The sequence below is a fragment of the Amblyomma maculatum genome, chromosome 10 (genome assembly GCF_055883805.1).
Source record: "Amblyomma maculatum isolate TAMU_Amacu chromosome 10, ASM5588380v1, whole genome shotgun sequence".
Taxonomy (NCBI): Eukaryota; Metazoa; Arthropoda; class Arachnida; order Ixodida; family Ixodidae; genus Amblyomma; species Amblyomma maculatum.
This window is the reverse complement of record NC_139353.1, coordinates 27,579,780-27,601,086: the sequence shown is the minus strand read 5'-3', so window position 1 is coordinate 27,601,086 and position 21,307 is coordinate 27,579,780. Positions and strand designations below refer to the sequence as shown.

Sequence of the window (21,307 nt, the reverse complement as noted above, 5' to 3'; positions counted from 1 at the left end):
AGCATGTGTGGAGAGGGGTACCTTCGACCACATTATATGAGAATGCGCCTACTCCCCTGGAGTCGAGGAAGATGTAAACAGTGGAGAAAGCTGGGAAAACATGCTGCGGATCGAAGACCCCGCTCGGTAGCAACAAGCCGTCCGCCTAAGGGCCGAGGCCGCGAGGGGACAAAATCTCTGTTACCCTTTCGTCGCGGGCTCCGGCCCCTGTCCTCTAGGCCTGCGTGCCGAGGGTGAGAAGTAGGGGACTCGATTTCTGGTGGGCAATTAAAGTTGTTATCAATCGATCCATCCTCCCATATACGGAGCTGACCCCGTCGGGCGTCCGATCAAGGCGTCCGTGTGGCGCTTTTCATTTGTCGCTTCCTCGAACGGAGCACCACACAGCATACAGAAGCAGACGCAGTACAGCAGGCATCAGCGGCATTTCAAATTAGTTTACAGGGAAGAAAAATTCACAGTGGCTTAGTAGTAGTTAAGCCTAGGGGATTGCGAAAGCAAGAGAGGCGAAGTGTCTCCAATCGAAGACGACATCACCTGTTAGGGTGCCTCGATGCGCTCGACCTCGCGCGGCGGAGGGGGGCGCGCGCATCGAGGCACCCTACCATCTGTTAGACCACAGCGCACCTAGTGGGAGAAGCGCGAAACACCCGGCGTGGCTATGAGCCACGCTACGCTGAAGAGCCGACTTGGTAGCAAATCTTCGCCTCGCTTATGACGTCACGCCACCTGTTAGACTACAGCGCACCTAGTGGGAGCAGCGCGAACCGCCCAGCGTGGCTACGAGCCACGCCCAGCTCTCGCGCTAGTATTACGTCAGTAGGCACGTGGTGTAAAGCGTAACTACCGGACTACGCTACGCTGAAGGCTCGAAACCTGGCGTAGTATTGCTTTCGCAATAAAAGACGCGGTATCGGTTAGAATTCTCCGCGGACACTTTAATCGTGCCTTAAGGAAGATAGCCGCCAGGGGGCAATTAAGTGAGGAGTTTCCTCACATTGGCTTCGTACAAAGACGGCGGAAGTCGCCAATCGGCTGCGTCATCGGCCCAAGCTTCACCTCCCAGTGATTCCTGAAGATGAGCGCAGCACACCCGTCAATTTCTAGCTCGCCTACGTCATTTTAAACCGGCCACGGCCCTTTCGTCCCCGCGCCGCCGGAGCTAGGAGTCAGGCCTACTCCGACGGAGGCCTACTCTGCCAACGCCAAAATGAAGGTGCGTGTGCCGGAAGAGACCCTACACTGCCGTGATTATGATCCAAAGGACTGGGCCCGCAGACTCAGTGTGCCTGCCCACACTCTTGACCACCCTTTGATATCCCGAAGCCAAAGTAACGCCACACATGCACTCGGAGCTGCCATGCCGTCTGTTTTGAGACATAGCTCAGCTGAGAGCTACACGCGTGGCTGCGCAATGCTCGCGGCAGCAGCCGCCACTTCGGGTGGCCGACTACAAGGTGGTGTACAGATCACGAGGCGGGCTGAAGCTCACCCTGCTTCCGTCCAGACACCCGCGGGAGGCCATCTTGAAAGCACCATCCCAGCTTCAGGAGCCTATTTGTATACAAATCAGGGTGCACCTTCTCAACAATACGTGCACTGTGAGCATGCCTTCACATTCCGGTGCACTCACGCTGGTTCGTGGTTCGTCCAGCACGACGCCAAAGATTTTGCAGTGGCAGCCTACAAGCCCCACCGGTCAGATCCATGCGCGGAGTTATCTCCAATGCGTATTAGAATATTAAGGCCTTATTTGAGTCCTGCCGACGCTGAAATTTGTCTTCAGCACATTTAATGTATGCGTGCAATGTTATCCTTTAAGTCGTCAATACTTACCAGTCGTATTAGGCTTCCGTTTTATCTGAGAGAAAATGAGAAAAAGGAAATGTTTCCAACCTTCACATTCAATTTTCACAGTATTTTTACAATGAGACCGCGTTGATCGGGGACCGTTTGCTCTCTGTTTCATTTACAGATTTACCACCCGTGAACAATGTTTTCCTGTTGGATGACGACACTAAGTGTAGCAGCTAAATTAACTTGGTTCGCCGGACAGCTTCTTGCGCTAGGTATTCTGGCAACGTTTTCACTGGCTATCTTTTATTTATCAGCGGTAAAGTTTATTCAACTGAAGAAACTTCGCTTCCTCAAGAATGTGCCACACAAGCGAGAACCCCTGCCGTACTTGAATCTGTTGTCGCTTCATAAAAGCACCGAACAAGCCGGACCCGAGGTCAGTGGCTATGGTAAGTGCCTCTCAAGCTTTTTATGGTATTGGACACACAACGCCAAATAGTTCCGGCTCTCAGTTGCATATTCTTTAAAGGCAACGTCTTTATTTATCTGTAAAAGAATAGGATTAGGCTACGTAGGTCCTGAGTAGAAGAATCCGCTGGAAGTCATTTTTTCCATGTTACGTCGTTAAATGTTTGTTAGTATCAGCGAGGCGTAAGTGCCCAGACCTTCCAAGCTGACCATGAACACATGTTTGGATTCCTTCCCTATGACACTTGCGGCATACAAGGCAAACAGCTGTTCCTGTTTTTACCGGTACACTGAGTACGACCGGATTGCAGGAAACACATCTGCCGTAGGGTTGGCTCCATCTGTGCCAGTCAGAGCGGAAAAAGCCTGGCTTCTTTCCTTTAGCTAGCCGGCCTCCCCTATACAACAAACTGAAGTACACTCATGAACTAAATTTTTCTCTTTACAAATTAAAGGGACACTAAAGACAGCCAAAGATGGTATGAAAATCTAATAAACTACATTTGGTGACACTGTCGCCGCATATCCGGCCGCAAAAAATCGAATAATTGCTGAGATATTGCGATAAGAAGTTGAGGTTTTTTCTTGTTCCCGCCGGTCGAATTCAAACTGTGCCCTCCGACTACGTAGTTGGAGTTGAGTGACGCACACTATGACGTAAGCGGAGACTCCGTGATAGCTAGCGAGCCGGCGCGGTCCGCGGCGTCGCATCCCTCAAGGGCCAACATGGCAACAGCGTACTCGCAATGACGGCCTCAGCCGAAATAAATAAAACGATGAAGAGTAGTTTACCGAGCGATGGGCCCACAAAGGAAGAAAAAAAAAACAGAGCGCTTGTAATGCACAATACTTTACATGTTTCTCAAGCTTTTGCGCTCCTTCTTGCACTGTGTGTAAACAAACCGAGCCCTCGGTCACCGCAACTCTTCCCGACATGTTTACATACAAATAAGATTTAGTTACCAGCAAAATAGTGTTCTCGCTGCTGCGCTTGTCAGTTTTGAAGCTTCGTCGCACTTTTTTCCTTCAAGGTTTGTGCTACAGCTCCGTGTTCAGCGAAAATTACGTCCACGGTAGCAGAACATGACCGAAGGGCCGGCGCCCCTACATTTGCCAGCGCTGTGAAATTCCACATGTTAAAATGGATCCAGTGCGCAATGTAGTGCGCATAGGCATCCAGAACATTAGTTGCAAGACGTGAGAGCAGGCAGCATGCGCCGATGATCAAGAATTTTTAAACCGGCAGCAGAAACACTTTATTGCAAATGGGGCCATGACATAAAAACTACAAATATTTCCTAGGTTCCAGTGGCACGGCGTAGCCGAGCGGTTAGCGCGTAACGTTACGGAGCAGGCAGTAGCGAGTTCGAATCTTCCCGCTACTGGCGGTTATTTATTTATTTTTTATTTTTTTTACAAATTGATTTCTTTTTAACCTTTTGTAATGTATTTCTGGTGCTTCGTTATTTTTAGTTTTTACTTTTTACCCGAGGCCCTTTTTTTCGCGGGGCGACGAGCGCAATATATCGACGCTCTCCTTGGTATGAGCGGCAAGTATGCCCCTTTTGTTTACGACGCCTGCAGATAGCACGTTGAAGGTCTTGTTGACGCAGTATATGTCGGTCAGATGTGCCATGATTTAGTGAACAATTGAATGATAATGCGTTTTTCCTTCGGTACTTAGCATATGTATGCTTTTCGTGGCGTACGTAGCTGCAGTCAAGCGGTCAGGTCGCAGTCGAAGCGGCAATGATGGCGATATGTTGGCGCAGAAGGCAGAAGTGTGAACGAAGGAGCGTGTCGGCGGCAGCGGATTTCGCTCGCTCGTGCCTCCGAATGCTCAAATGGGAACCATCAAGGCGCACCTGCTGCTCCAAGCTCGTAATTCAGGCGCTGCAGGTTCAAACAAACTATCCGAGTGCGCACGAAATGCCTGAGCCGAAACATAACCAAAACTGAAGTGGGCGCCTGTGGCGCCTCCAAGTATATTTTTGTATTTGCCTTGCAACGTTTACGTTGTCTTTTCGCCGTCGTTTACGTATGATAAAAGTGTGTTACCATGTTTGAGAAAAAACGTACGACCGCATTCAAACATGCAACGTAATTCGCATTTGTCAGCCTCCGGGATCCCTAGCGCGTCACGTGATTTGTAGTTGCGAGCCTCGGCCGTTTGGCTGTGGTGGCGATACCTGTATTTTTGTTATTCTTCTTTACTACCTTATAACAGCTCTGTTTTCAGTAAGAGTGGTCTTTTTGTAATCAGGAACTGGCATTCTATCGATGCAGCAGACCCACTTCCTTTCTCTCTTTAGTGTCCCTTTAAAGTTAAACAATTCATTCAGGTATCACATCGACAACGGGTTAGTTGGTATGATTGCTGTAGCTGGGACACGCTCACCACCGCAAGCTTTAATGTCTTTCGTTGATCTAATCATCCTGCCTGCTTACAAACAATTGAATTTTTCTGAACATGTATTCCCTAAACATTTGCCCATAACTGTGCGCTTATATACCTTAGCGTAAATACGAACAATGCATCATATTGGGCTTCCCCTTTACTTATGTCGAGCTTAGATCTCCCTTCTTTACAGTTGCTGTCATCACTAGGTCAAGAAAGTGGAATGGTTTTTTGGTTCAGTCATTTTGGAAAACTGCGTGCAAACTCAAATGTTTTGAAAAGTTTTGTTTTATACCAACCTTTGATTCTCTTTTCAGCACTCTTTTCAGCTGTTGTAGGGTTTCATCGCATCTACAGCAAACAGGGCATGCACATGTTTTTTATTGGTACGACGCCCGCAGTATGTCTCCAAAAAGCGCAGTTCTTTGAGGCAAGTGGTGTTTACCTATTTCGTTACGGAAACATGAAAACGCTTTTGCTAGCAATAAGTGCTTAAGGAGCGTCAAGTTGGAGCAAGCGATCCTTGAAAAGTTTGCGCGATAGCTTTTCGCTGAAATACAAGGTGAAAAGAAAGATAACTAGATAAATAAAATCATAGCAAATGAATCGACATTACAGGCATAGCAGTTGCGATGAAATTAACTCAATGCGGTGCTTTTATGGAACATTTATAATCGTATAAACAGCCTTTGTACTTCCTTCACAATTGCCACTTTATACACAGGAGGTACTTTCGAGTAATTCTCTTCTTGCAAAGGGGCCGCAGTACAGATTGCTTCACAGTTGGTTGGGGACAGGACTACTTACAAGGTACGTAGAAACATTTCCAGTTAAAACACAGCAGATATTCGTGCTAAAAATAACATACATTGTTTTCGTTTCAGTGTCGCTACACGTTTTTATAACTAGTAATTATTTTCTACAGTACTGAACTGTAGTAAAGCATGTAGCTTCACTGTATAAATTCTCACACAAAATCACGCGTGATTAAATTTTTTCCGGTGCTCTAAGAATTGCGGACGCGGTTATGCCTTCGTTCTCCCGCAGCCTACATTCTTCGTTCAATGATGAAACCTGCAGAAACTTAATTTCGTTGTTACTGCGAAATCCTGGCATAAGAAAGGGGAAGTATTCCTGGTTGTTGTCTCTCAGGTGTTCGTTTGACGTTACAATCTGTTTGGTAGGGGGAAATTTTACTGACTGGTCATTTCTTTGAGAGGTGCTTTTCATGTTGAAACAAAATAATAATCCGAGGATATAATACATAATACACTGGGGTATTATTTCGAAGGACTAACAGTTTAAGCCCCATTTCACTGCAACTGAAAGAGCGAATGTCGACACTAAATTTAAATATGCAGCATCTACCTGTGGCAATATTCTGTCAATTTTTTTCTTTATACCAGTACAGGCAATAAGTGGAGAAAAAGAAGACGACTCTTCACCCCGGCATTTCATTTTCGCATTCTCGAAGACTTTTTACCAAACATAAACACCCAGTCAACAATCCTTGCTGACAAGCTTGGGAAAATGTGTCGGTCCGGGAGCTTTACGGACATTGTGCAATTGGTCACTCTGTGCACCTTGGACATTATTTGCGGTATGATGGCAATCTATTTTTTCGCCACAGAAAAAGCAATCTATGCGTCCTGTTTTCAGAACGATGAATATTTTGAGCACCTAATAAAAAAACACACTGTCGTATTTGTTTCTCATGGTCACGATATAAGCGTCCCCAGCGTCCTTCAATATGAACTTGAATATGCTTTTTGTGGTATATTACTGAACGCTTGATTGCGTTAAGATGGATCAATTAAAGTTGCTTTTTAGTCCTAGAAACAAAGAAATGCGTCACAGGACAGGAAAACTAAGCACTGTAATCTAGCCAGAGCATTATATATTTTATTTTACGTTAAAATAATTTCATTTTCATGCACCTGATGTCGCCTATGAGACAGTGTATCACTCATTTCTGTTCTTAAAACCCATTATCAGAAATGATAACTTTACGTTTTAGGTGACAAGATTCAAAACAATATTTGATTTTTTGTTTTGCTTCCAGAAACGATAATGGGAACTTCAATTGGTGCGCAATTCAACGAGCATTCCCCATACGTAATGGCTGTGAAAAGGTAGGAGCTCCCACATGGCGCTTTGTGTGTGTGTTTTGAACCGAGCTAATTATTACCCGTTCGCAATATTGAAAGCGAAAATTGCAAAACAGAAAACTCTGTAAACATTTACACAATTCTTATATATTTCAAACTGTGTCAAGAAATTTTCCACAAAGTTGTATTACTGTCGATCAAAAAATTGGCTGTGGTTTAGCTGTGGCTGAACCTGGTAGAGTAGCAAGAGCTATACACCCCTGGCTACTTGAACTTGAACTTTATTGAACTTTGAACTTTACCGTCTATACCAATGAAGACGCTCATCCCGTGGTCCGTAAAGTAGTGAGACTTTTTTTCCACTTTGTGAATAGCATGGTTTGAATTAGCAGAGTTCCGCTGCAGCATGAAGTCTAGACTGCTTCCCCACTGCGGGGTGGTAGTCCACCAGCTGCTTGCTCTGACGTCATTTCACGCATGAGCCCAACTGACGAGGCGGGAGGCGTCTGCTTCACCGTCCGCACAGCGGCTAGGCGCGCGGTGCGAACAGTAGCTGTGGGCTATGACGTCACTCCGCGAATGCGCAAAGCTGGCGGAGTGGTGATGCCACAAATCAGCCCGCCGCCACGTTGAGGCCGCGAAGTGGCTGGCGTAGTGTAACTCTGGCTACAAAATACGCGGCATTTGAATTAGTTGAAGAGCTCGGGTAACTGTTGTCAGGACAAGCAGTTCTAACATGCTGAAGCTGAAGGCCTGGCCTCACTTCAGGTCTACAGTGGTAAAAAATGCAACAATCACTAAATCTGCTCAACGATGACACCATCAATGCCACGCAGCGCACGTCTGATTGTCGGACATTGAGTTGCTTGTGATAGCGCCACTGTAAGTAGTGAACGAAGTAGTGATGTTCACATTGCAGCGTCCATCGGCATTATAGCAACGAGAGTGACTTTGTTGTAGTAATAAATATGCTGGCTTTTTAGACAGGACAGGATAGCGCCTGTCATTGCAAGTCATGCATATGGTGGTAGCATATAGCAAGAATGATTGAGTGATACAGAATACGTGGCTCAAATTTTATTGTTGGGCCTTGCATCCCCCATTACTTTAAACAAGCTTGTAGGCATTGAGCGATTCCATAGGCATAGGCCTACTTGACCTCCGTCTATGGAATCGCAGAGTACATAAGTATCTTCGTATTTCGTCATTGTCCGAATGCCGTTTCCAAAACTGCGAATTCATACAAAAAAGTTCAGCAGAGCAATTCAGCGCAATAGTTCGATTGCAAAGCAGAGGGTATACTGTGTAGAAGAAGCAAAGGACATAGACTGTGAGTCTACAATTGAATAATTTCACTCTATATTATAACTGAGATGGAAAGAACACAAGGTTAATTTGTGGGTATTAAAAATCGAGCCCAGGCACATGTAAATACAGGTAAGCATGCTATCCACAGGCCACGGAGGAAAGTTGGTTAACAGTGTATAAATATAGACCAATCAAATGTAACGCATAATAACGCAGTGGTCATGATAGCACAACTGCCACGTCATCACTAGACCAACGCGGGTGCTTGCAAGTGTAGTAATGAATTGAGGGCAGGATGATTTCTTAACTTCTTTTCTGCGGTTCTTGATGTATGCATGGTATCTTGTGTTCGTACCACACGTATGAATTTATGCAGTAGCTTATTCTAAGCGTAGCCATAGACAGATCACGCATGTTTTTATACTGTGGCAAATATAGCACGACGCACTACCAGATTTTCTTACCAACACTGAGTTCCACATATACTCGCGGATTGAGCCAAGCATTGTCGTCAAAGTAATTTTTGTTGAGCGAGGCTTTAACGTTTACGCATACTGCCTGTCGAATTCTAACTTTCCTCTGTAACTGGACGCGGAGAAATTTTTGCTGTTTCAACATTCTTCGATACGGTTATTATTTTTGCTATTTCAGTATCGGAGAGCTCTTCATAAAAAGAACGCTTAACCCACTTTTTGCGTCGGAATTCATCTTCAGAAGAAGCTCCATCGGCAGAGAGTATCACAAGTACCTGAACACAGTGCATTCGTTGACAAGAAAGGTACAAGTACAAAAAAAAGCTTTCTCTTTTACGTATACCATACAGGAGGTTATGACTTGCTAGCTGCGTCCCTTACAAATAAACTGATTTTTTTTTTCAATTAGCGATTCACAGCACATATTGCGATTAAGAAAATATGACGAAGTTGACAAAACGTGTCTGTACGAACAGCCATCATTTTCGGTTTTAGAGTACACTGCTCTTAAATTTGTTTGCGTGAACTTGTCTGGCCAGCGTAAGAAAACGTCACTGAGAGAACTGCGCTGTAATCTTATCATACACAGCAAGTTACCACTGGTTAATAACTAAAAACGATACATTATTTCCAGTCGACATCAACATACATCTCTTGAACATCTAAATTAGTACCTACTTTTGAAGTTTTTATTTGTTTCCTTTACAGTTTTGCTCAAACAGGTGGTATTAGTTCATAACGGATAGTAAAGGTTGGGGTTTGCGTTAAGAACGTTAGCAATAGCGTAAGGAGCTTGTTCTGTTGAGAACCAGATGTCCTCGTTGTGCGTCGCCATTGTGCTGCTCCGGTTGGAAAAAAAAGTCGCCCAAGTTGAAATTAAAACTAATGAACTGGGGATGGGTCCATGCAAAGTCAAAATTTGCGAGGAGGTTGCTGCAATTAAAAAATATACGTCGGTAGATAAAAAATATCCATCGCCATTGTGGTACGAAGCCAGTTCATTTCATGTCAGGATTTCACGCACTGCATAGGTCAAGAAGTGTCGTTGGTATCAAGAATGTTAGAACGACACCCAGAGAACGAGTTGCGGTGCATACGATTTACTAAATCGTATTTGAGGTGTGCAGTAATGTTATTGGTATCTTTTTGTTTAAAATAAAAAATAATAATCATCGTGTGAAAGACGATATCACCATACAATATTATCTTGTACGGTCTAACTGATGACGATGAAGAAAACACAGGCTCCCTGTTGGCTAAAGTCTCTAAACTAATTGTTAACAAGCTGCAGATTCCATGTCCTCAAATTTAACGGTGTCACAGGCTAGAAAGAGGTCGCAACGGACAACCGCGTCCTGTTATTCTTAAGCTTTTAGATTTCCGCGATAAAATTACTGTGATGAAGAACGTCTCGAAACTGGAAAATTAAGACTTTTTATTAAGGAAGGCTTTTCCTTTAGAGTTCGCTCTATAAAAGACAAACTTTGGAAGGCATCGGCCGCTTTCCGCGATATTGGTTTTACTGTTAGTCTACACTATGATCATGCCGTCATTGACAGCGTAAGGTACAACTGGGATGATTCGTCCAACTATTTAGTTAGGACAGATCCCTCTACAGCTAACCATGCTAGTACAGCTCCGCTGTCTTCTACCGTTGATCCGCCTACTCATGATCACCACCAGTCTTCGTCACCTACCCAGCGCTGACTGAGTGCGAGTTTCATTGAGCATCTTACCCTCCTAAATGTCAATGCAAGAAGCATTGTTAATAAATCTTCAGATCTATTTGCTCTCATTTCTGTTTATTCTCCGCACGGGGTGTGCATTGCAGAAACCTGGTTGCACGAGGGGGTTCTAGAGGCAGAATTCCCTCCTCCCGGTTATGTCACATTGAGAGCCGATAGGCAAAGTTGCGAAGGCGGCGGCGTTGCCTTAGTTATCCGAGTTGACCTAAAGGTAACCCCTTTACACATTCGTGATAATACTGAGTCTGTCTGGTGCAGACTCATTTTGGCTAAATTCCCTGTAGTAATTTGTGCGTTTTATCGACCTCCTGCTTCCAGTATTGATAAACTATACAACCTCAATCAATTCATGTTTGAGGATAACTTTCACTGGTCATCTATGTAGTTTTCTGGCAAAGAAACTAGCGTTTCTAGGGAGCTACTAAACCTTTCGTTAACCTTCGGGCTTATCCAAGTTATCAGTGATGCTACTAAGAATAATGCTCTTTTAGACTTGGTGTTCTTGTCTTCAGACTTATTTACGAAAAGTTACAAATATGAAATTATCGACGGCACCTCTGATCATATAGCCATTCTTGTCTCAATTACGTGTGAAGTTAATAAACACCAGTATCATTTTACATTTTTTCGTTGTTTTAACAACGCAGATGACGTTTGGGCGACTATACGGCTGATTGCTTTGATAAATTCTTGACCATGAGTGCTGCAAACGATGATGATGCCCTTTTCAATTCCTTCGTGAAAATCGTTAAAACGTATCGATCGTTTTGTTCCCCTTAAAACAAAGCAAAAAAGAAAAATCCAAAGCTGCCTTGGATAAATCGTGATATTTTACACATGTCTTGTCGCGTGAGAAGACTTAGACGTAAAAAATCGTTAAATAATCTAGAAAGTATGATTTGTTTTACTAAAGCAAAGCTAGAACTTTGTGCCGCAACAAAGTCTGCGAAATACTTCTTTTTTCGTGTTGAAGTAAAAAATCTTTTATCCTCAATTCCCAGAAAGTTTTGGTCTGCAGTTTTGCCCACGACTACTTTATCTAATATATTCCTGAACAATAATGAATTACTTCAGTGCCCTAACAAAATTTCTAACGCCTTCAACGCTCTTTTTTAGTCAGTTTTTACGAATGATAATCAGATTTTACCATCATTTGTTACCACTTCCTTTCCAATCGCTAATGTCGATGTTTCTATAGAAGGTGTCCTGAATCTTATACTAGGCTTGAATATTAAGGAGTCTGCTGGTCCTGATGACATTCCAAATGTGTTTCTAGCGCGATATTCTCTATGGACAGCTCGCTACTTACATGTTATATAAAATAAATCTCTCAATTCTAGTACTGTTCCTGTCTCTTGGAAGCTGGCGAAAGTGCTTCCTTTATTCAAATCTGGTGACAAACATCTTCTTTGCAATTACAGGCCCATTTTTCTAACGCCATCATTGTGCAAAACGTTAGAACATATTATTTACAAGCATATTACAGAGTTTCTGGAAGCAAATAACATCTTATCTAACGTTCAACATGGATTTCGACCGGATTTTAGCATGTTAACACAATTATCTGAATTTGTACATGACATTTCTTCTAGCTTGGATTCTGGTAACCAAATTGATGCTCCATTTATTGACTTCTCTAAAGGTTTTGACACCGTAATCCATTCAAAGCGCCTGCACAAACTAAAACTTGTATTAAAAATCCAACCTTAGTTAACTGGATATCTAACTTTCTTTCTGGCTGCTCTGAGTATGTAGCATTCAATTCTGGTGAATCCAGCTTCGTCCCAGTTTCTTCTGGTGTGCCACAAGGATCCGTCTTAGGCCCCTTACTTTTCTTGCTTTATATTAACGGCCTTCCGAATAACGTCAAATCTAAAATCCGCATGTATGCTGATGATTGTGTCCTATACAGCACCATCCATTCCTTTGAGGATTATTATCGTCTTAACGAATCACTTGTTGCATTTTCTGAATGGCGCAAAAAATGGCAAATGCGTAATAATTTTCGTAAGTCTGTATTAATGTCATTTTGTAATAGTTCATCGTCCTCCGTTTTCGCCTATTCAATTAACAGCATACCACTGGAAAGGGTTTCTGAATATAAGTATCTGGGTATTACTTTCACTACTAACTTATCTTGGTCAAACCATATTAATTTAATTTGTGGTAAAGCCCTTAAGAAATTAGGTTATCTGAGACGTAACTTAGCTCAAGCTCCATGTGACGTAAAGTTATTGATGTACAAATCGTTAATCCTTCCCATACTTGATTATGCTTGCGTTATATGGAATCCTCATAAACTAACTGATATCTACCAGATCGAAAGTGATCGATATCTACCAGACCGAACAGAAAAAAAGCTGTTCGTTTCATTTGTCACCAGTATCACCGGAATGTTTCGCCCACTTCCGCTCTTCCTTCATTGCAGCTAACAACATTATCAAGTCGCCGGCAAGCTGAATCCTTGAAATTTCTTTACTGCATCGTACTTGGTCATTATCGGCTGTCGTCTACCAGATATATTAATCCAGCGCATCGCACACCCACAAGAAATTAGCATGAACTAAACCTTAACACCTGTTTTGCCAGAAGCGATACATTTAAACACAGTTTTTTTCCCTCGTACGATTGAGGCATGGAACAGAATACCTGGATCACATCGTTCCCTTCCATCGCATGAATTTGTTAGGGCAATCAGCTACTGTTAATCGCTGTCTTTATAGCCTGAATTCAATGATTAGTTTGCTTCTGCATTTGTTTGATTGTTTGTTGATATTGTACTGTATGATTGCCTTACATTTTTCTTTTCCTTTTGTCATTTCTTAAAATATACACTCCCCCAAACCACTCCTGCTATATCTCCAGATGGAGCTGCAGTATGTACAAATAAATAAATAAATAAATAAATAAATAAATAAATAAATAAATAAATAAATAAATAAATAAATAAATAAATAAATAAATAAATAAATAAATAAATAAATAAATAAATAAATATTAAAGACACTTACGCCTCTTTAATAATACGCATCGCTTATAAGGATTCCGCATCATGCTATATAATAAGTAAACTGTATTCTGTTTTAAACAAAGCTGTCTGCTTCATCTCAAAGAGTACTCGCACCTGAAAAGCGTATAAAAACCGATAAAATTTTCTTAATTTGCCTGTTGCGGAGAAACTCGGGTTGTGGCAACGCTTTCAATTCTTTCCCAAGCTTTATCATAGTCATTTATGCTTTTCTGCACGACACGTAACACCGTTTTGAGTGAAACATAATACAAATGGACGAAGGACAGAGGAACAAGAACCATGTGACCATTTGCGTTGTGTTCCACCCGAAATGAATCTCTACCAACTAACCCAACTCACTGCCTGCTACATAACACTAGCCGATCAGGTATTTCCTCTACTAGACCCCCAACACAAACTACAGTTAATTTTTCACATGAAAACCTTTTTGTTTTGCCTCTCATCGTTTCTTATTGACATTAGTTACTGCACTCAAACTCCAAAAACATGGCGTCTTTCGCTGACCACGACATATTTCATGCAAGCCTGAATCGAATCCTGGGCTATGAATGTTTTAAAAGGAGCAGTACATCTGACCTTCAATAATCGTTTTACCTCGTGTAGTAATTGCCTGAATATTTCCTTTTTGTGCCTGTACGGTGTGCGTATAATATATTGCAACCCCTATGCAATGCCCACTGTTGTGTTTCGGGCAACTTAGCAAATAAATACTCTTAAGGCGCTTTCAGCGTTCTCGTAATTTTTATTCAATCAGGTGATAGCAGAAAGAAAAGCACTTCTGCAAGATCAAGGGGAGCTTGATATTGAACGTGACAGTAACACCGGTAACGGAAAACAAAGTACGCACGCAAGGACATTTCTTGACCTTCTCCTTACTGAGCACTTCAAAAACCCAAGTAGCATCACGGAAGAAGATATACGGGAAGAAGTAGACACATTCATGTTCGAGGTAAGCGCGCAAGGGTGCATCGGACCACACTTACCATTTTCATAACTTTCGGACACACGACAACTTTGACGTGAATCACGACAGCTGTGCTAACTTCTTAGCCTATACAGTATTGCATGGAGTGAGCCTTCATCATCTGTTCGAAAACATGTATCATGTTGGAAAGCATGTACAGATGCGGACGTAAGTAAACGGAGCAAGCTCTTCAGTTCGAATGAAAAGCATGTATTGTGCAATGGAAATAAAAAAAAAGAATATTTGTCCAAATAACAGGGCACCTGCTTTTACTACCAGTTCGTACATACCCCTTCTGCCAGTTCCAATTACGCAACGCGTGAAAATTTTTAGAAGCAAATAGCGTGCTCAGTTTACTTTTATTCGCACCAGTACCTATATAAAGGCACAAGGTAAACAAGATGAAACTAAACTTATTATGTTCGGCGTGTTCTAGCGCGTTCTTATTAAAGTGTCTCGAATACCGACTACTTTGGGGGTCTTCGTAGCTTAGAACAATAAAAAAATGAGCGTGGATTCCTGTGCAGGTTCGCGAAAAAGAAATACATATGTCAGCTCATTCTTAGATCACGCGAGATCTGAATGTCAGGATGTAGGCATTTTCATTCGAAATGGATCACACTGTCATTTTTTTCTTTCGTAAGAAGCTTACGAGTATAATGACTTCCCAGTCAGGACACCTGGTACTTTTTGCTGAATAGTTATCCTATAGACAACGCATAAAAATGCTTAGAAAGCAAAAACTGTCAGTAACTTAAGAACAGAGATGAATAGCAATAAATAACACAAGAAAACAACGCCATATTGTCACTTCTTAATATGTGTGATTTCACCTTGAACCTTATTAGTTGAGCACAAGAACTTTATGTATGCCAAACGTCACCCATTTTTTTTCCTATCACTGAACTGAACGCTCTGGCTCATTGATCCTTACCACGCTTGTATTAGAGCGCTCGTTATAAAACAAAACAGTTACGTTAATCAGTTACAGAGTGCTAAATTATGAAAATATCCGCTTGCTTTCATACTCTCCCATTTTGGCCGTCTTACTAGATTCCTGCCACCTTAAAAAGTAGAACTGACAATCGGCAGAAACAAAATTCAGCATTTGAAAAAAAATCATGTAGAGGATTATACAGGATGTTGTGCCAATTTTCAAAGCCCTTGAAGGATTCGTTTGGGTGCTGATCCCAAAACCGTCGGTTATTTTCTGCAGCCAGGACAGCCGTGTTTGATCGAAGGTGATATTCAGAAACATCCTTGTGCTGCTCATCGTCAGCACATGTTAAACGATACAATGGAGTGTAATAAATGCTGAGCCTTCTACACTACAAGCGTCTTTCAAAACTCACTTTCAAAGCTTTGTGCACTCAGGCTCAATAGTTTACCTTTTCAAAGCACGTCTACGATTCAAGGCCCATGCAACAGCAGCAAAGTTTATCCGATAAACACAGACAGAAATGAGTGAAGTTCTTTTCTACTTCATCATTTCTTCAAATTATTTTCTTGAAAATGAAAGCAGATGGACACAGCAGAAATGTTGTTGACATTGACCAAACCATCTCTGCACACTCCGTGTGCTAACTACCTTATCTAACGTCGAGTGAAGAAAGTACTCAACTTTAATCTACTTGGTCTTCTATTTGACCCTTGATTTAAATTAATTTAAACTATTACAAACACGGTCTGTGCAAGTGTAAGCAAGAGTTATATATAGCTGTAAAAACAGGCACAGGAAGCAGCTTTATAGAAAGCGAAAGCCTGGAGCCTTCAGTGATATCAAGAAAACGCCGATCAGATGCTCGTTCGATGTCCTATGCAGGAGCTCGAAGAAGAAACGGGTACGCACATCCGTGCACCTCTGATCGGTCCTCTATGGGGATCAACAACCGTTTGCTCGAAGCTCCGGCGATATTACAACAAATTGAGAGAGCTGTGAGCAGAGGAGAATTAAGCGGAAAAAGGTGGCCATATCGAAGTGAAAAATTATTTCCACTTGCTTCGCCGAATGTTGCTAGTTACGCAGGGTTGCCTTAGCGTCATAAATTCTTGCGCTGTTCTACCACAGTAATAGTAGGTCTCATAAAAGAACATTTATTGCTTGGAACTGGCACATCAGGAGAATAATAAATTAGAACCTATTGGATGGCACGAATTTTTCATTATACTGCTGAATTTTACAGAAAATGATAGTTTCTGCAACCTCTTTCCCTAGAGCACTGTATAGGCTGCATGAACGCATGTTTAATTTAGGTAGTAGGTAAGCGGAGAATGTAAGGAGGCGAGGTTTTTACTGCTTTATAATGTTATGACTGTCGTCTCGTACCTGACGTGTGGTTGCTTCTGTGAATTCTTTCAAGGTTTGCTAGCAATTTTGACTTGCAGCATTTAAAAGTATATATTTGATGATACAAAGTTTATGTCGCGGCGAACGCAATCTGCTGTAAGAACCGTTATAATTATTTCCTAAGTTTGGGAGCAAGCGCCAATTGGTAGTTCGATACCGTGGGCAAGATGACGTAAACCAGAGTTTGGAACGAATTATTGCTTTCCGAAGCCCTGCTTCTCCGCTTTCGACCCTTTGTTTTGCCCAAAATTGTAGCATTAAACGCGCAAAACTTAGATGGAAAAGCAACATATGTTTATGATGTTTCGCAGTGACCACTGGGCCTTATTTGAATTGCAAGCTATTAGGACACACAAAATACAATGTCTTATTTTGTAGTTCGGTGAAACTAAAAGGAATGTCATTGCTACATGCGGTGTCACTCTCTTTTGGCCGGCGGTGGAAAAAAGTTTGCGACACGCTCTTGTTAAACTACGCTGTCTGCAGATGCACTGTTTTCAACAGGCTCCTACCGCATCTAATGCGCTCAGTTTCAATTTCATTAAACAAAAAGAAGGGCCTGCCTTTCCATGCGCTCCAAGTTTTTATAAAATGAGCTGTTCATCTATGTGTACAGTGGTTTGACATCACCTTCTGGCCTTCCAGCACCGCCGCTGGCATTATTCATCAAACTGGGATTTTTAAAAAGATAAATAATCCTTATTTGTTAGGTACACAATAGCAAAAATTGCCATGCGGATTTGCGTTCGTGCTAACCCACACTTCGTGCTAACCCACAATATTCCTTGTCTGAATCGAGATCTATATTCTACCAAAGTTTTGACAGTGTTCGCTGGAACTCTGGGTATAGTGAAATGGCGTAATTTTCCCGATTTATCAGTGTGGAAAGGGGTATTATTTGCTGTTTTTATTCTTTGTTAACGTATACAGGGCCACGACACGACAGCGATGGGAATCAGCTGGGCTCTGTTCTTGATTGGTCACCATCCCAATGAACAGAAACAGATACACGATGAGCTGGACGCAATTTTCGGAAACGACAAACATCGCCCAGTGACATCCGAAGATTTAAGAAAAATGAAGCACCTCGAAAGGTGTCTGAAGGTTCGTATAGCTACTTTATAGGGTGCGTAATAACATAAAATGCTCTAAATGTCTTATCTCTATATATTATAGGAAGCCCTAAGATTATACCCAGCAGTAAGCTTTATCACAAGGGTTTGTGAAGAGCCATTTCAAATTGGTAAGTTATTTTTCTTTTATTATGACTTTTAGTTCACGATTTTTTCAACGCCAAACATCTCCTATACTTTGTACACGCTTTGCATTCCCTTTTGCTAGGAGGAACAACTTTTCCGAAAGGCACTATTGTGAGATTGTGTGCGTATTGTCTTCATCGGGATGAAGCCGTCTTTACGAGACCGGAAGAGTTTCAGCCAGAAAGATTTCTTCCTGAAAATGTAAAGAGGAGACATCCGTACGCCTACGTTCCTTTCTCTGCTGGACCCCGGAACTGTATTGGTGAGACCTTATGTTTTCAGTTCAGTTCAGTTCAGTCGTTGAGTCGTGTCCGACTCTTCGTGACCCTATGGACCATTTCACGCCACGCTTTCCGGTCTCTCACTATCTTCCTAACATCACATAACTTCATCTGCAGTGCCTCGAGGATGCCATCTAACCATCGCGTTCGCTGCCTACCCCTTCTCCGGCGACCCTCAACCTTTCCCAACATCAAATCTTTCTCCAGCGACTCCTCTCTTCTCATTAGATGACCAAAGTAGCTGAGTTTTAACTTTAGAATTTGACCCTCCAATGAGCAGTCAGGGTTTATGGTCGACAATATCGACTGATTTGATCTTCTGGCAGTCCAAGGAACTCTCAAGAGTCTTCGCCAGCACCACAATTCAAGCGCGTCAATTCTTCGGCGGTCAGCCTTTTTCACAGTCCAACTCTCGCATCCATACATCACAACTGGAAAGACCATAGCACGAGTTATACGGATCTTGGTTGGCAGACTAATGTCTCTGCTCTTTACTAGGCGGTCAAGGCTAACCATTGCTCTCTTTCCCAGAAGCAGGCGTCTCCTAATTTCATGGCTGCAGTCTCCTTCCGAGGTAATCTTGGAGCCCAAGAAGAGAAAATCTGTCACAGCTTCCACTTCTTGTCCATTGATGCTCCAGGACTTGATAGGGCAAGACGCCATGATCTTTGTCTTTTTGATGTTCAGTTTAAGCCCAAACTTCTCACTCTCTTCTTGTACGCGCATCAGAAGTCTCCTGAGTTCCACTTCACTTTCTGCCATTAAAGTGGTATCATCCGCATATCTAAGGTTGTTGATACGTTTTCCAGCAATCTTCACTCCATATGAAGACTCGTCCAGACCGGCCTTCCTCATGATGCACTCTGCATATAGGTTAAATAGGCAGGGCGACAGTATGCAGCCTTGCCTCACTCCTTTCTCAATCGGAAACCAATCGGTAAGACCATGCCCAGTTCTGACTGTGGCCTCTTGTCCTTCATACAGGTTCCTGAGGAGACAGATGAGGTGAATTGGAACTCCAATCTCTTGGAGAGCTTGCCACATTTGCTGTGATCTACGCAGTCAAACGCTTTCGCATAATCAATAAAGCAGAAGTAGATGGGTTTCTGGAACTCTCTTGCTTTTTCCATGATCCAGCGGAGGTTGGCAATTTGGTCTCTAGTTCCTCTGCCCTTGCGAAACCCAGCTTGCACGTCCGGAAGCTCCCGATCCACATACTGCTGCAGCCTACATTGGAGGATTTTCAACATCACCTTGCTAGCATGCGAAATAAGTGCGATCGTGGGGTAGTTGGAACAATCTTTGGCACTGCCTTTCTTTGGAATGGGGATGTAAACTGACCTCCTCCAATCCTGTGGCCACTGCAGAGTTGTCCAAATCTTCTGACATAATGTATGCTTATGCTTTAGGTGTCCAAATTCCTGCTAGTGTTTGTTTTCGTCTATCGGATTATTGCGTTCATTTAGTGACTGATTATTAAGAAGTTTCAAATGTAGTTTGACAAATCTAGCAATAAAGTTTAATAATTATCCCCTCAGCTTTTTAAATCTAACTGTTCAGTAGTGAGTATTAACTATAGAAGGAGAAAATACAGACACCTGCAAGGAGAACTAACAGCATTTTTTTACCAACGTCCAGTTTCCGCACTGGGCTTCATGCAAGGCAACAATAACATTAATCTCCGCAACACATTACTTCGTTACTGGCCACCACGCATTCTCAACATCTATAGCATCTCGAACAACTGTGAATCTGCGACAGAGTTATAAGAAACGTACCTTTTTTTTTTCTTTCTGATTTCTCCACAGGTCAGAAATTCGCCTTATCTGAGATGAAGATTGTAGTCGCCAACATACTTCGTCGCTTCAAGCTCAAGTCACTCGATCAGAGGGATCAAGTCACCGTGGTGTTTGAACTTGTTCTCAGGCCAAAAAACGGCTTGAGGATACAGTTTACTGAGAGATAAATACATCTGCTCGTCTTGACTATTACTACATATCATTCGTATTTCGGCGCTGAAAGGAGCCAAGAATTAAGCGACTCGGCTGCTGCACGAATCTACTGCAGGAATAATGCAGGCGTGATATTCTGCAGAATTTTTTTTAACGAAATATTACTCTCATGAGATGAACAATAAACCTTTTTCCTTGCTTTGGGTTTTGCGATAAAATCTTTGACGTACATTTTAGGGTTTACCTGCGTGTGAACAGTCACAGACAAATAAACAGAAGACACCTGAAGTGCATGCCAAGCGAAGAGCTTGGTTGTCGGATTGTGGCTCCAATGCACACAATAGTGAAACCTAAAACCGGAAATGCGTGCAGTAATAAGTGATACTCGAACGATTTCACTGTTCATAGTGGCATCCACACACATAATGAACATTTCGTGCACTATAATGCAGCTGTTCTTCGCCCTGCTTACGCGCTGCCCACGTATTTGTACGCCACCTGTTTTCTCGGGCATACTTTGAGCTCCATAATTACCCCACCTGACTCATGCATTGTAGAATACTGTGCGAAATAGCAAGAACTCCCTCTTCATTAAACCTTCATTCTCGGTCTCTGCACGTCCAGAGCGACATACTCATATCACCTAGATTAAAGGAATGGCAAAGAGTGAAGAATATATGGCGGTTGACCTTAAGGATATTTCATTTGGCTGTCTTGCACAAAGGGAAGGGGAAGAGGGACTTAGGAGGGAAAGATGGATGAGATGACTATCGTGAGAAAAATACACAAAGCTAAGGTAGTTGTGATGCAAGGTAATCGGCAGAAGCACGACATGACCGGTACTAGGTGGTGTGCCAGCGTGCAGTGAACCTCCTATTAACGTACTCCCAGTAAAACAAAGCGGCTGTCTTTCACCGCTAGACGCAAGCAGTTCCCACAGCAGGCGGCCAGCAGAACAGCAAAGCTTTTCGAAGCATTATGAAAACAGGGATGAAAGCTTAAAATCATCTGAACGTTTTCAAACGATAAGATAAAATTAAACATTCACCCTGTTATAGAGGGGTGTATGCAGTGGCTGTTCGTTCAGGTCCGTAGACCTCCTTTCGTTTGTCTTCCGATTGGAGAACGTTGATTTATGACATATGAAAGTCAGTATACAGGCTTATTCGACATATT

At 42.6% G+C, this 21,307-nt stretch overlaps 1 protein-coding gene across 1 annotated transcript; it reads left to right on the top strand.

Moving 5' to 3' along the window:
• The first annotated feature begins 1,210 nt into the window (after positions 1-1,210).
• LOC146175963 (cytochrome P450 4c3-like) lies at positions 1,211-20,235 on the top strand. The gene is made up of 13 exons (XM_084581227.1): positions 1,211-1,331; positions 1,378-1,698; positions 2,112-2,246; positions 4,981-5,093; positions 5,388-5,473; positions 6,070-6,263; positions 6,726-6,795; positions 8,731-8,857; positions 14,083-14,277; positions 17,570-17,743; positions 17,816-17,882; positions 17,981-18,160; positions 19,988-20,235. Exons 1-13 carry the CDS (start codon positions 1,211-1,213, stop codon positions 20,143-20,145), a joined length of 1,941 nt encoding a protein of 646 aa, XP_084437353.1. The 3' UTR covers positions 20,146-20,235.
• The last annotated feature ends 1,072 nt before the right edge of the window (positions 20,236-21,307 follow it).

Excerpts from the sequence above, each read along its gene's own strand:
- LOC146175963 (XM_084581227.1), top strand. The coding sequence starts at position 1,211 with ATGAAGGTGCGTGTGCCGGAAGAGACCCTACACTGCCGTGATTATGAT. Across the intron at positions 1,699-2,111 it reads GCAGCCTACAAGCCCCACCG|CGGTAAAGTTTATTCAACTG; the intron begins GTCAGATCCATG and ends TTTATTTATCAG. Across the intron at positions 18,161-19,987 it reads TGGACCCCGGAACTGTATTG|GTCAGAAATTCGCCTTATCT; the intron begins GTGAGACCTTAT and ends ATTTCTCCACAG.